At 41.3% G+C, this 11,833-nt stretch overlaps 5 protein-coding genes and 1 long non-coding RNA gene across 6 annotated transcripts in view; 4 read left to right on the top strand and 2 right to left on the bottom strand.

The window, feature by feature from the left end:
• The window catches only part of LOC103519287, a 12,070-nt gene extending 6,975 nt beyond the window's left edge, over positions 1-5,095 (top strand). Inside the window, exons 4-10 of the mRNA XM_026830842.1 lie at positions 534-637; positions 818-995; positions 1,508-1,638; positions 1,793-1,907; positions 3,465-3,636; positions 4,037-4,299; positions 4,911-5,095. Of these exons, the coding sequence (XP_026686643.1) occupies positions 534-637; positions 818-995; positions 1,508-1,638; positions 1,793-1,907; positions 3,465-3,636; positions 4,037-4,299; positions 4,911-5,095 (1,148 nt within the window). The remainder of the gene's footprint in view (positions 1-533; positions 638-817; positions 996-1,507; positions 1,639-1,792; positions 1,908-3,464; positions 3,637-4,036; positions 4,300-4,910) is intronic.
• A 361-nt stretch (positions 5,096-5,456) lies between these two features.
• LOC108253697 (methyl farnesoate epoxidase-like) lies at positions 5,457-6,170 on the top strand. The gene has a single exon (XM_026830844.1). The coding sequence runs from the start codon at positions 5,754-5,756 to the stop codon at positions 6,156-6,158; it is 405 nt and encodes a 134-aa protein (XP_026686645.1). The 5' UTR covers positions 5,457-5,753; the 3' UTR covers positions 6,159-6,170.
• Positions 6,171-6,724: 554 nt separating this feature from the next.
• Positions 6,725-11,833, bottom strand: part of LOC103519286 (methyl farnesoate epoxidase-like) — a gene marked incomplete at its 5' end in the record, with an annotated part of 21,994 nt that continues 16,885 nt past the window's right edge. Inside the window, one exon of the mRNA XM_026830841.1 lies at positions 6,725-7,415. Coding sequence (XP_026686642.1) covers positions 7,237-7,415 — 179 coding nt within the window. The remainder of the gene's footprint in view (positions 7,416-11,833) is intronic.
• LOC108253699 overlaps positions 8,767-11,833 on the top strand; it is an 18,195-nt gene continuing 15,128 nt past the window's right edge. The window contains exon 1 of the mRNA XM_017448142.2: positions 8,767-8,892. The gene's annotated coding sequence lies outside the window, so the exon portion shown is untranslated. The remainder of the gene's footprint in view (positions 8,893-11,833) is intronic.
• The window catches only part of LOC108253698, a 13,613-nt gene continuing 11,249 nt past the window's right edge, over positions 9,470-11,833 (top strand). The window contains exon 1 of the mRNA XM_026830843.1: positions 9,470-9,696. The gene's annotated coding sequence lies outside the window, so the exon portion shown is untranslated. The remainder of the gene's footprint in view (positions 9,697-11,833) is intronic.
• LOC113471590 lies at positions 10,505-11,150 on the bottom strand. Its single transcript, XR_003394226.1, has 2 exons — positions 11,101-11,150; positions 10,505-10,767 (listed from the first exon to the last, which is right to left on the bottom strand). It is a non-coding gene; the product is annotated as an uncharacterized LOC113471590 (long non-coding RNA).

The raw sequence follows: 11,833 nt of genomic DNA, 5'->3' as shown, positions 1-11,833 counted from the left end.
ACCTCGTTTCTCATGACGCCAACACTTCAACATCGAATATAGTAGCAGTTGACATGACAGATGGACGAGTTATAGAGAGTCGATTGGAGACAAAAATCTAAAATAAGAATAAGGATGACTTCAAACTTGAGTCGCAACACCCGGCGGAGTCTATTTGAAAGCACTGGAAAAACCGGCTAAGAGGCCGTTCGTGAACCCTGCGCCCGGGAACGTTTCAGAGCCCTTCGGTCGCTACCTAGCTTAAAACTTGTGACCCGCCACCAGCCTAAAACCTCTTGGTGAAATCCACTAGTGAGGGTTGCAAGGACACCACCTCCTTTGTTTAGACACACTGTAGTATGCTGGTAGCAAGATAATCGGGATGGATGCCTTGAAACTTGCGTATGTTTTTTTTAGAGTTACCGGCCCTGTTTCAATAAGGTCACCGATTCCGCGAACGAACGGTACGTCTTCCAGGCTTATAGCTGCTGTTTTTTTTCAAGAACGGCAAAGGTTCGTTTATAAAGCTTGCCCAATGAAAGATCCATAACGAGCACAAAGCACAACCTGTCGAGGATTTACCCCTCGATCCATTGAGCATAACACAGAGAAGACGCGTAGACTACTGTATGATGCTCCTACCGGTACGAATGGCTGTGTCTGTTGTGTTCAGATTACGCCTCTTCTTTCCCCCCCCCCTTCAACAGAATCTACCTTTGTTTTTATTTCATGGGTTTTGAGACGATCAAAAGAGGTTTGATAGAGAATCGCTCTATTAAAATTTGAAAAACAAAATCGTTCCATTTATTTTATTATTATTATTTACTTTTTTTTTCAGCGATGTCAGCCCTCTTCGATTCGACTGGTGGACAACGTTCAGCTAAAAGCAGGCCAATTCTTCCGGCCAGATCCTGGCTACCTGGAGCTCCTTACAGATGGACTGAAGAAGTTGTATGTCACCAAGATACTGGGCTTCAGAGATGACGAAATGTGCGCTGCTACTGTGCTGTTTGAAGGTAAACCATACCCCGTGTCTAACCTTTGGTGCGCGGTCACGACCGTAGACCATTGACCCTCGCCGCACCGAGATCATAGCAGAAAAAATACTCAGCTCAATTTCTTGATTTTATGCGGAGCTATGGTCAAGACTCCGTTGAGGATGCTTCTATTCATAAGTATGGTTTATTTTCTCTTGTGTCGGTACTAGGCGAGGATTGGTGGTTGGTTCTCCGTTGTGGACACACCTACTTAGACGAGCGGAAAGTCTGTCAAGTACCTACCCAACCCAATCTAAAAAAGTACCTCTATGCCAATCTTGTTAGCTTAGGGGGTGGCCTGCCTTGTAGTTCTGTCCACATATAGTCGATAAGAGACACGATACTTCCCATTTAGGTGCTGGCTCAACACAAGAACACCAGAAAGTAACCCGTAGAAATATTTGCAATCGAAAAACGAGTACAAATTTTTGTCAATGGTCGGACTCGAACCCGGAACCTTCTGCATGACAACATGGCTCTTCTTGTTTTAGGTGATCCTGAGGATGTGAAGAATAATGAGGACAAGATCTACTCCATTGCGAAGAGATATGGTGGTATTCCTGCTGGGGAATCTAATGGACGTCGCGGTTATATGTTGACATATATTATTGCCTATATTCGGGTAAGTGTTTCCACATAATAAAAAGTCTATGAGATTTTAGGCTGACATTTGGTTTCGGTTACAAATTTTACCAGTGGATGCCCTTTGCACTCAACCTTTGCTATTAGCAAGGGCATTGACTCTAGGCTGTTGTTAATTTCAATTGATATTTCAGGATTTTGCGTGTGACTATTACTTCATTGGAGACTCGTTCGAAACTTCTGTACCCTGGGACAAAACAGTCCTCTTGTGTATCAATGTTAAGAAACGGCTAACTCGGGAGTGTACAGGTAGGTGGCTACCGGTGTTGGTAAAGTTGTTGTATATGTAAAGTCCCTTTCTCACTTGTCGTGAGTTTCATTCGATTTTTTTGCCAGCCTAGTTAGCTTAGTTGGTAGGATAAAATCCGCCCGGGCGGATTTTATCCTACCAACTAAGCTGATGGGATAATGTTCGTTCTCGGAACGGCTGGGTTTCTTCTATCCTGTGTTCCTTCTCTCTTCGATTTCGGGAGGGTAAGACCATAGCAGTTACAGTTCCCTCTGTCAAACCTCTTAAAAAAAAAAGAAAAAAAAATGATGGAAAACTTTATTCCTCAAAAATCTTTTCTGTTTTTAGGACTTTTTAAAGGGACCAATAAAGAGCGAGGACATTTTCCGATTTTCCGAAGTCGAAAGTTATGATTAGTCATAATAGTCATGGTACAAGGGATTTTTACCTTTCTCTCTCTCTCTCTCTCTCTCTCTCTCTCTCTCTCTCTCTCTTTTAAAGGCGTTTGCTAGACAGAGGAAACAGTAAACGGCAAAAACGGAGGTTTGAAAGAAAAGAGAAGAATAAATTTATTACAGCATAGAAGAAAGCCAGCCGTTCTGAGAACAAAGCCTGTCTGTTTGGGATAAAAATATCCCCGAACGAGAATCTCGCGCTTACAAGGCAGACTTGCTACTCTCCAAGCTAACTTTTTTTTTTAAACAAGTTTCCATTTATATTTGATCGACAAAAAACTCAGAACATACATTTTTCTTATAAATGGTATACCCATCCGTATAAGCAGAGCTTGTTACACGGATGGGGAAGCTTGGCTGACATTTAGGGTTTTGAAAGCTATATTCAGACATTCAGACATTGTAGATTCAGGCATTCAGGGTGTACTTGAGAACTCGAGTTCTACATACGAGAACTCGCAATCGAATATCAAAATCAAAAGTTACTCTGCCTACCCTGTATAAAGATTATCCATTGCATAAGTTAGATTGAAGAAAGTCCACGCATATTTTTTAATCTTCTTACTGTGCATCTAATTTTGAGGAGGTGTAGATTAAAACGCATAGTTCATTCTAGTCCTAAATTCTACGCCTAGATATGTCACCCGAATAGGAGATAAGTGACACAGCTCGTATCGTAGGTATTGGGTTGAAATTGGAGATTAGAAAGTTAGGTACTATATAAGAAGCATAGGGATGAAGGCGCGATCCAACAAGACCTCTTCATTTTCGGGTAAGTAACTTCCTACCAATTCCTCCAACTTGTTAAATAAATTGCTGAGAACCTTGCGCTTGGGGATTGGTAGATTATTATGAGCTTGATCCAACTTTTTTAGTGATGTTTGCCCCTACACTCAAGCCTCAGAGTGGGCTTTTTGTGTACTAATATGGCCTTGAGGATTAAGACAGAATTGGACCATGGATTGTTCTTCTGTTCTTGAACTGTATATTTTAAGGGACTTTTGATCCATGATTCAAGGTTACACACCGAAGCTTTGGACGAAGAGAAATCTTTGTTACAAATTTTTCCGAAGTAAAAGTCCAATTTTCCTGGACTAGTAAAAGACGTGATTTGATTTCCAGATGATCAACTCCTGGTACTCCTGCTGGATTTGTTCATGGCGGGATCTGAAACGACGAGCAATTCCCTGAGCTTTTCCGTGTTGTATTTGATCAGATATCCTCACGTCCAGAGAAAAATCCAGGAGGAAATTGATTCGCTCAACAAAGAACCTACGATTCTGGATCGATACAAGTGAGTCTTAAATTCGACCCACCTTGAAAAAAAACCTTCCTTAGTAGCACAGGAGCGCTCCTTCGGTAGGTGAGCGACTAGCTCAGTGTAAATCCGTTGTTCCGAGTTAAATTCCTTCCGTCATATTACTTCGTAATCCACTAACCAAACACAATAAGGTGGTTTCGTAACCGAGTTTCTCAGTCCGTTTCGTAATTTCTCTTCTTCCAGACAAGGATTCTTCATATTAGAACCACTCCAATAACTGTAGGTACTTTGAATCCAATCGCTTATCACTTGTCAGCCGTCACAAAATGAACCTATTGTCTGCTCCTAGCAGTGCAATAGTCCTAAACTAAAATGGACGCGGCACACAAGGGATCAAGAAGAGACCGCCTTAACATAATTGTCTACTCCTCAGATGCCCATACTTGGAAGCAACCATCATGGAGATCATGCGTCACGGTAACACCGCCCCCATAGGCGTCGCGCACCGCGCTATGAAAACCTCGCGCCTTGGCTCCTATGTCATCCCTCAGGACAGCATCATTCTGGTGAACCTATGGAGTATTATGCGTGACCAGGAACATTGGGGTGATCCGGATGTGTTTCGCCCGGAGCGATTCATACACCCGACCAGTGGTGAAGTGCTGTACGATGAGACCCTCATACCTTTCGGATTAGGTAAGAAAACGTTGGATAAGAAAACTATTCTCCGAAAGACTGGCTTTCTCCTATATTCTCCTCCTCTCTTTGATTTCGGAACGATAAGACCTCCGTTGATAAGGTGTGTCCAAACATAGTCGACGGCCGTCAATCGATGCGAATCCGATGTGGATCCAAATATCGACGGCCGACGATTATGTTTGACACACCTTAACAACGGATGTCTTATTATTGTTATTATTATTTACTCTTTATTGTTTATAATTACATGTACACAAAATACACAAATTACAATCAAGGGGCGAAATTATTGCCTAAGGCAATCTCTACCATTCAACCCTATTGTCGTGAACTTGTCTGCTCTACCATCGTCGTGAAATCGAAGAGAGGAGGAGAATGTAGGAGAAATCCAGTCGTTCAGAGAACGAACCTTATCATTTTATGTAGGATAAAGTTCGCCCTGGGGCGGGAATCAAACCCGCAAACTATTGCGTATAAGGCAGGCGCGCTACCCTTCAAACTAGCTAGGCTGGCTGGAAAAGTAGATAGTATTTCTTTTGTTATATTACGGGAAGCCTTTTCATCCAAATTCTTTATGACGTAAATTTACTTTCTCTTTGGTTTCACAGGAAAGAGGCGGTGTCTAGGAGAACCCATGGCCCGGACCTCCTTATTCATCTTCCTCTCCTCATTGCTGTACCATTTCAACATTTCCATCCCGTCTGATGAACCTCTACCTGCTGTAACTGTGCTGGATGGAGTCACCTTAGCGCCAGCACCTTACAAGGCTCCGTCAGAGTGCACCACCTATTAAGCGAGATATTGTGGTGTTCCACATTACCAGCATGTTCCATAATACCACCACTTCCTCTACTATATAAGAAGCATAGGTAAGCTTGAAAATTACCTACTTCATTATTTATTAGGTGGTATTAGATTATTCAAAGATTCCACAGTCGAAAGTCATATATCCTTCATGAATCACTTTGCCTGTGTTGGAGCTATTCCTAAAGTTACCCAAATTTGGACAAAGAAAATATAATTACGAAATAAACTAGAAAGTTTAACAACCTAACACGGTCAAAATGACATGAAGTAATCTGTAGATATTATTTAAATGTAGGTAGGTATAATGTATAGTAGATGTTCAGGATCGACCTATTTGCCTGTGTTGGAGCTATTCCTAAAGTTACCCAAATTTGGACAAAGAAAATATAATTACGAAATAAACTAGAAAGTTTAACAACCTATCACGGTCAAAATGACATGAAGTAATCTGTAGATATATTATTATTTAAATGTAGGTAGGTATAATGTATACCTATTAAAAAGTTCGCTCCGTGTGGGAAACGGACCCGCAAACTTCTTTAAAAAATCTAATTGATAAATTAATAATTGGCCCTGGAATTTAAGTCTAGATAAAAATACCTAAGGGTTCGATTCCAGCTAGGGGCGAACTTTATCCGAAACAGATGAGGTTCTCGGAAAAGCTTTCTGTCTTTCTTCTATCCTATTCTCCTCTCGATTTCTGGATAACAGGACCTCTATTAAACCTCTTTAAAAAAAGTCACCGTTTAAATGTTCCAGGACCCTCCTGGCTCCCCGTGGTCGGCTGTTACCTGGAGTTCTCCCGTCTCCTGTCCAAATTCAAGTACCACTATCTGGTATGCGAGAACTACGCCCGGCGCTACGGACCAATCACTGGGCTGCGACTGGGCAGGGACCGAATCATCCTGGTGTCTGGCTTCAAGGCGGTCCGGGAGGTTTTGACTCGGGATGAATTTGATGGGCGGCCGAGCGGCTACTTCTTCCGCCTCCGCGCTTTGGGCCGAAGATTGGGTAAGTGTGGGCCGGAATGCACCGAGCGTCATTGCTGATATTTAGGTACTTGTTTTTTTTCCCCAAAATAGGAATTTTGTATGGCGATGGCGGCCTGTAAATTACTTGCTTATGCAATGTGCACAAATTCGACATGTCCGGGACCTTCTGCATGACAATCAATCGCTTTATCCTGTCTTCCTTCTCTCTTCGATTTCGGGACGATAAGACCATAGCAGTTACAGTTCCCTCTGTCAAACCTCTTACAAAAAAAAAATCACCTTAGCTCCGGCACCTTATTCATGTTCACGACTAGACGGTAAAGTTTACGACTGGACTAGACCAGACGAGGATTGAAAATAAAGACGGATGATAGGACTGATAGGGAATTTCATTTCCTTTATAATTGAAACGAGGCGACGCACGACGGCAGCATTTTGCTAATGTGGGATTGTATGGGTATTATTGATGTTATCTATGATTTCACAAATTTTCCCATATGAATAAACGAAATTTTCGAAAATGTGTTTCATTTATTTTTTTACTTCGATTTTCATTGCGGCCTCTTTCAAAATTAGTTCTCAATAGCTGACACTTTTTATCCAGAAATAAGCAACCACATAACTAGATGTATCTGTACACAGTACACATTTATTTTATTTAATAGATGAGGTAACAATAAGATAAAATATAACTATGTAATAGTTAGTACTAAGTACTCATAATATCTATAGAACTTACATGCAGTCCGTCATGGCACTTAGGTTATTATGGTTTCAAAGTTCGACCCAGCAGGTTTTTGTAAAGGGGTTTAGCATCACTGTATTACTAAGGTAACTAAGGTTTTTAGTGACGGGGGGGGGGATTACACCCTTCATTCGGCGACAAGCTACCCGCCTATTCACGTTAACCTCACCCACTCAATCTGAGTGGGGCCGATAAAAGCCAGCAGAACACCATTGCCCTGATAGTCGCTGATACCAACCACGCGAAACGTTGTTAATATTCAGTGATCTATTGGGACCTGGTGCAGTCAACGTGTTATCGCCGCTGTCTTTCGACCAGGGTAATCAAAAACTTGATAGTTGATCCTGCTTGAGCTGCTACAGTCTGGATCTATCCTTGCTAAATCCAGGATCAGGAACGTCTAGGCACCAGGATGACATTGTAAGGTCTCGGACTGATTGAAATCCCCGGCAATGGAATTCTAGATATGTTTTCATCTCGGGTGGTGATCTTATATCGATGCAAAATGCCGACGAAGTAAATGAAGAGGAAACTTCGCGCTAGAGTCTCGCCGAGACAACGTCTCTTACCTGGAAGTCGAAACGAGGCGAATAGTATTAGTTAGTTGTACCGTGCTGTTTGTAATTAACGTCACACTGACGCAGTCTACTGAGCTTCACACTGTTCAAATCGAACTTGTATCCGGCCACCTTTGGAGAAAACAGAGGATACAAATGGGTGACGATTACTGAATTGTGTTAAGCACCTTAAGGATTCCCCCCCTTCTTCTTTTTTTTAGGGTTTTTGATAGAGAGAACTGTAACAAGGTCTCATCGTCTCGAAAGCAAAGACAAAAGGAAGACAAGATAGGAGAATCGAACCTGCGACCTAGCGCTTACAAAGCAGACGCGCTACCATCCAAGCTAACTAGGCTGGCACACCTAAAGAAAATGTGATCGGAAATGGGCAAATCACTGTGTCAAAATATTGTACCAAAGACATAAGACCTTGTTTAGACTGCGGGAGTAAAGCGACTTTTCAGTCTCTTCTGGCAGTAGGTAGGTATAAGCAGGGTTTATTCTATTCTATTCTAATCTGAGGGGTTACTTACCTTATGGCTTATCGTTATATTTTTTGCTTGTTCGGCCTACTTACCATAATCCAGAGAACGTTGAGGACCGACCCAGCCACCTTCTGACTGAACTGAATCTCCTGGTAGACTTGCGAGTCCAAATGCTTCTCGAATGCGAGAAACTCGTCCAGAATCATAGCCTCCATGAGGTTCTTACCGAGGCCCAGCTGACGGAGATGCTTGATGAGAAACTGACGGTGTTCGTACCACAGGGGCCCGTCCGTCATGGTCACTCCTGGAATCAAATAGGTAATGAAAATAAAATTAGTGAAATCCTGAGTTGTTTCCATCTCTGCCTTGTAAGCGCTAAATGGTAGGTTCGAGTCCCGCCCTAGGCGGATTTTGTCCTAAACCGTTGGGGAGATGCTTGATGAGAAACTGACGGTGTTCGTACCACAGGGGCCCGTCCGTCATGGTCACTCCTGGAATCAAATAAGTAATGAAAATCAAATTAGTGAAATCCTGAGTTGTTTCCATCTCTGCCTTGTAAGCCCTAAATGGTAGGTTCGAGTCCCGCCCTAGGCGGATTTTGTCCTAAACCGTTGACCTACCCACCTATAATGTTTTTTTTTTTTTTAATTTATTTATTATTTATTTTTTTGAAATGGTCCTTTAAGCGCTTTTGTTTCTCGAGCGACAATAAAATTAAAAATCAAGCATCGTGTGAAAAGAAGGGAACTCGCGAGTTGTACCTCATATGTGACATTCAAATTTAAACAGGTGTTTTTCTGTTTTTCAAATTCAAATGACAAATGACCGTGTTTGATTATTTTTTATCACTTAATTATTAAAAAATTAAAATGAATTAATTTTAATATTTAATAGTTCATTAATTAAATAGGTACCTGCTTGTCAATGTATTCTCTGTATATTCTTGATTGAGGACTCTTCATTATCAGAAAATTTGTTTTACATTCTGGTGCATAAGTTCAGGGTCTCTCTAAGAATGGCAGGCTTTCTCCGATTTAAGAAGCCCAAAATCACCAAATTCATTTTTGGCAATTTTGAATTACGCATATCATTGGTACGGTACCTACATACCTATTGATTTTGAAGAATGGCAGGCTTTCTCCGATTTAAGAAGCCCAAAATCACCAAATTCATTTTTGGCAATTTTGAATTACGCATATCATTGGTACGGTTCATAGGTACCTACCTACTACCTACTTTCTATTTTTGATCTGTATTTTTACTTAAAGAAAACAATATAAAAAAATCTATAAAATCAGGTAGGTGCCCACCTACTCAAAAAAATTGTCTGTGGGGTGTTGTTTATTTTCAAGTTTTTAGTTGGATTCCCAAAACTGCAATAAAACACGCGAAATTTATTCGAAATTTAATAGTGTAGTTACGTGGTCGTAAAAAGCGCCTTGAAATAAATACCCGCATATGATTATGCAATACGGTCGTAGCAACCAGTGGTGTAGCATGAGTACACGTCATATTGGATTGCGACCTTGCGTTGCAAGTTGCGACCGGGACCGGCAGTCCGCACCATATTTTAAAATTTTTGATAAAAATCAAATTTTGTGAAAATTTTCTTTTATTTCTTCAAATCTTTTAAAAAATGATGATTTTTCAATACAACTGATAATAGTTCAAGTTCTTGATTGATTATTCTTCTAAATGGAAAGGAACTTACTGTTGGAACCCTCGTAGACTGTCCTGGGAAATAAAATAGCACGCTTCAAATTTCTGACAGTACCTATCCTTAAGTCTGAGGAATGTACTCTCTATCGGTGAGTGTTCTGCTTATTCAAGCCGAGGCATAGGATATTCAGCACGGGGTTTAGTTGACTCAAGTGAAAGGACTACAGGGAAAAGTGTAGAAACGGTAAAGTGTTGGGTATTTTTTCTAACCCTCTGTCCCAGCGGCCATGTTTAAAATTTATTTTATATTTAATTTTGTTTGCTTTGTAATTTGCTTGTTTGTAATAAATATCTAATATAAATGAAAAATAGGTATAATATAAACATACAAACTCGAGATAAAAAGTAAAAAATTAATTGCAGATAAAAAAAAAAATCAAATTTTCCGCCAACTTTACATGCTCATGAAGGATGTTAAGTTAGCACATCATTTTCCATACGCCAAGAAAGGACGGGAATGGCCTATCTCAACCCGGTACATAACCACAGCCTTAAGGCTGTGTTTATGTACTGGGCTGAGATAGGCCTTTCTCGGAGTGTGGAAAATGATGTGGTAACTTAACACAGAGCCTTCATGAGCTTGTAAACTTGTAAAGTTGGCGGGAAATTCGATATTTTGATCGGGACTAGATCTATTTCTGATCTCACCAATGTATTTATAAATTTCTTCTTCGTTAGTTGGATCAAAATTATCAAGAGGGTCTATTTCTATCAATATTTGGTCAAACTATCAATATTTGTGATGTTAATGTTACTGTTTTGGATGGATCTGGAGTCACCTTGGCACCAGCACCTTGTAAGGCCTGTTTCACTAGTAGGCGGTAGACAGACTTACAAGGCCTGTTTCACTAGTAGGCGGTAGAGAAAAAGACCTGATTGGAGGTGACCTCTTCAACTTGCTGTACAATTTCAATGCCTCCTGATGAATTTCTGCCCAATATTTGTGATGTTAATGTTACCGTTTTGGATGGATCTGGAGTCACCTTGGCACCAGCACCTTGTAAGGCCTGTTTCACTAGTAGGCGGTAGACAGACAGAGCTTGATGATTGAAGGTGACCTCTTCAACTTGCTGTAGAATTTATATGCCCTCTGAGTTCTGATGAATTTCTGGCTAATATCTGTGATGTTACTGTGTTGGATGGATGGAATCTAGATTCACCTTCTTACAAGGCCTGTTTCACTAGTAGGCGGTAGAGAAAAAGACCTGATTGGAGGTGACCTCTTCAACTTGCTGTACAATTTCAATGCCTTCTGATGAATTTCTGCCCAATATTTGTGATGTTGATGTTACTGTTTTGGATGGATCTGGAGTCACCTTGGCACCAGCACCTTGTAAGGCCTGTTTCACTATTAGGCGGTAGACAGAAAGATCTTGATGATTGAAGGTGACCTCTTCAACTTGCTGATGAATTTCTATACCCTCTGAGTTCTGATGAATTTCTGGCTAATATCTGTGATGTTACTGTGTTGGATGGATGGAATCTAGATTCACCTTAGCTCGCCAGCCTAGTTAGCTTAGTTGGTAGTGCGTCTGCCTTGTAAGCGCTAGGCCGCGGGTTCGATTCCCGCCCGGGGCGGATTTTATCCTGATGGGATAATGTTCGTTCTCGGAACGGCTGGCTTTCTCCTATCCTGTCTTCCTTCTCTCCTCGATTTCGGGACGATAAGACCATAGCAGTTAAAGTTCCCTCTGTCAAACCTCTTAAAAAAAAAAAAAAAAAAAAAAAAAAAAAAAAAAAAAAAAAAAAACAAAAAAAATGGATAAAAGTTGCACGACTACACTTCCAATGCAACCGCAATGGCTCTGAAATGTTTCTTCCTCACCATCTCTCCTCAGGTATGGCTGTGTTACACGAAGTGCTGGGCATGTACCATAGCGGCGTGTTCAAGGACGGACAACTAGTCAGCAACAAATCTACCAACAAGCAAGACCTGAAGACAATTCGCGGCGATCAAATCACTTGGATAGATGGACGGGAAACGTATTGTTCAAATATCGGGAGACTTATATCCGAAGTGGACGCGATTATCATGCGAGCCAACAGGATGGTCAATAATGGTCGAATGGGAGACTTTGTTATCAACGGACGAACCAAGGTAAGCCAGCCCAAGTTACCTTGGAAGGTAGCACGCCTGCCTTGTAAGCGCTAGGCCGCGGGTTCGATTCCCGCCGCCCGGGGCGGCGTGGCGGATTTCATCCTGAAGGGATTAGGTTTGTTCTCGGA

The sequence above is a fragment of the Diaphorina citri genome, unplaced genomic scaffold, assembly GCF_000475195.1.
Source record: "Diaphorina citri unplaced genomic scaffold, Diaci psyllid genome assembly version 1.1 scaffold2646, whole genome shotgun sequence".
NCBI classification, from domain to species: Eukaryota; Metazoa; Arthropoda; class Insecta; order Hemiptera; family Psyllidae; genus Diaphorina; species Diaphorina citri.
The sequence above is the reverse complement of the archived record's forward strand: the minus strand, read 5'-3'. Positions and strand labels throughout refer to the sequence as shown.

Coding starts and splice junctions, on each gene's coding strand:
- LOC108253697 (XM_026830844.1), top strand. CDS start 5,754: ATGAGGTTCTCGGAAAAGCTTTCTGTCTTTCTTCTATCCTATTCTCCT.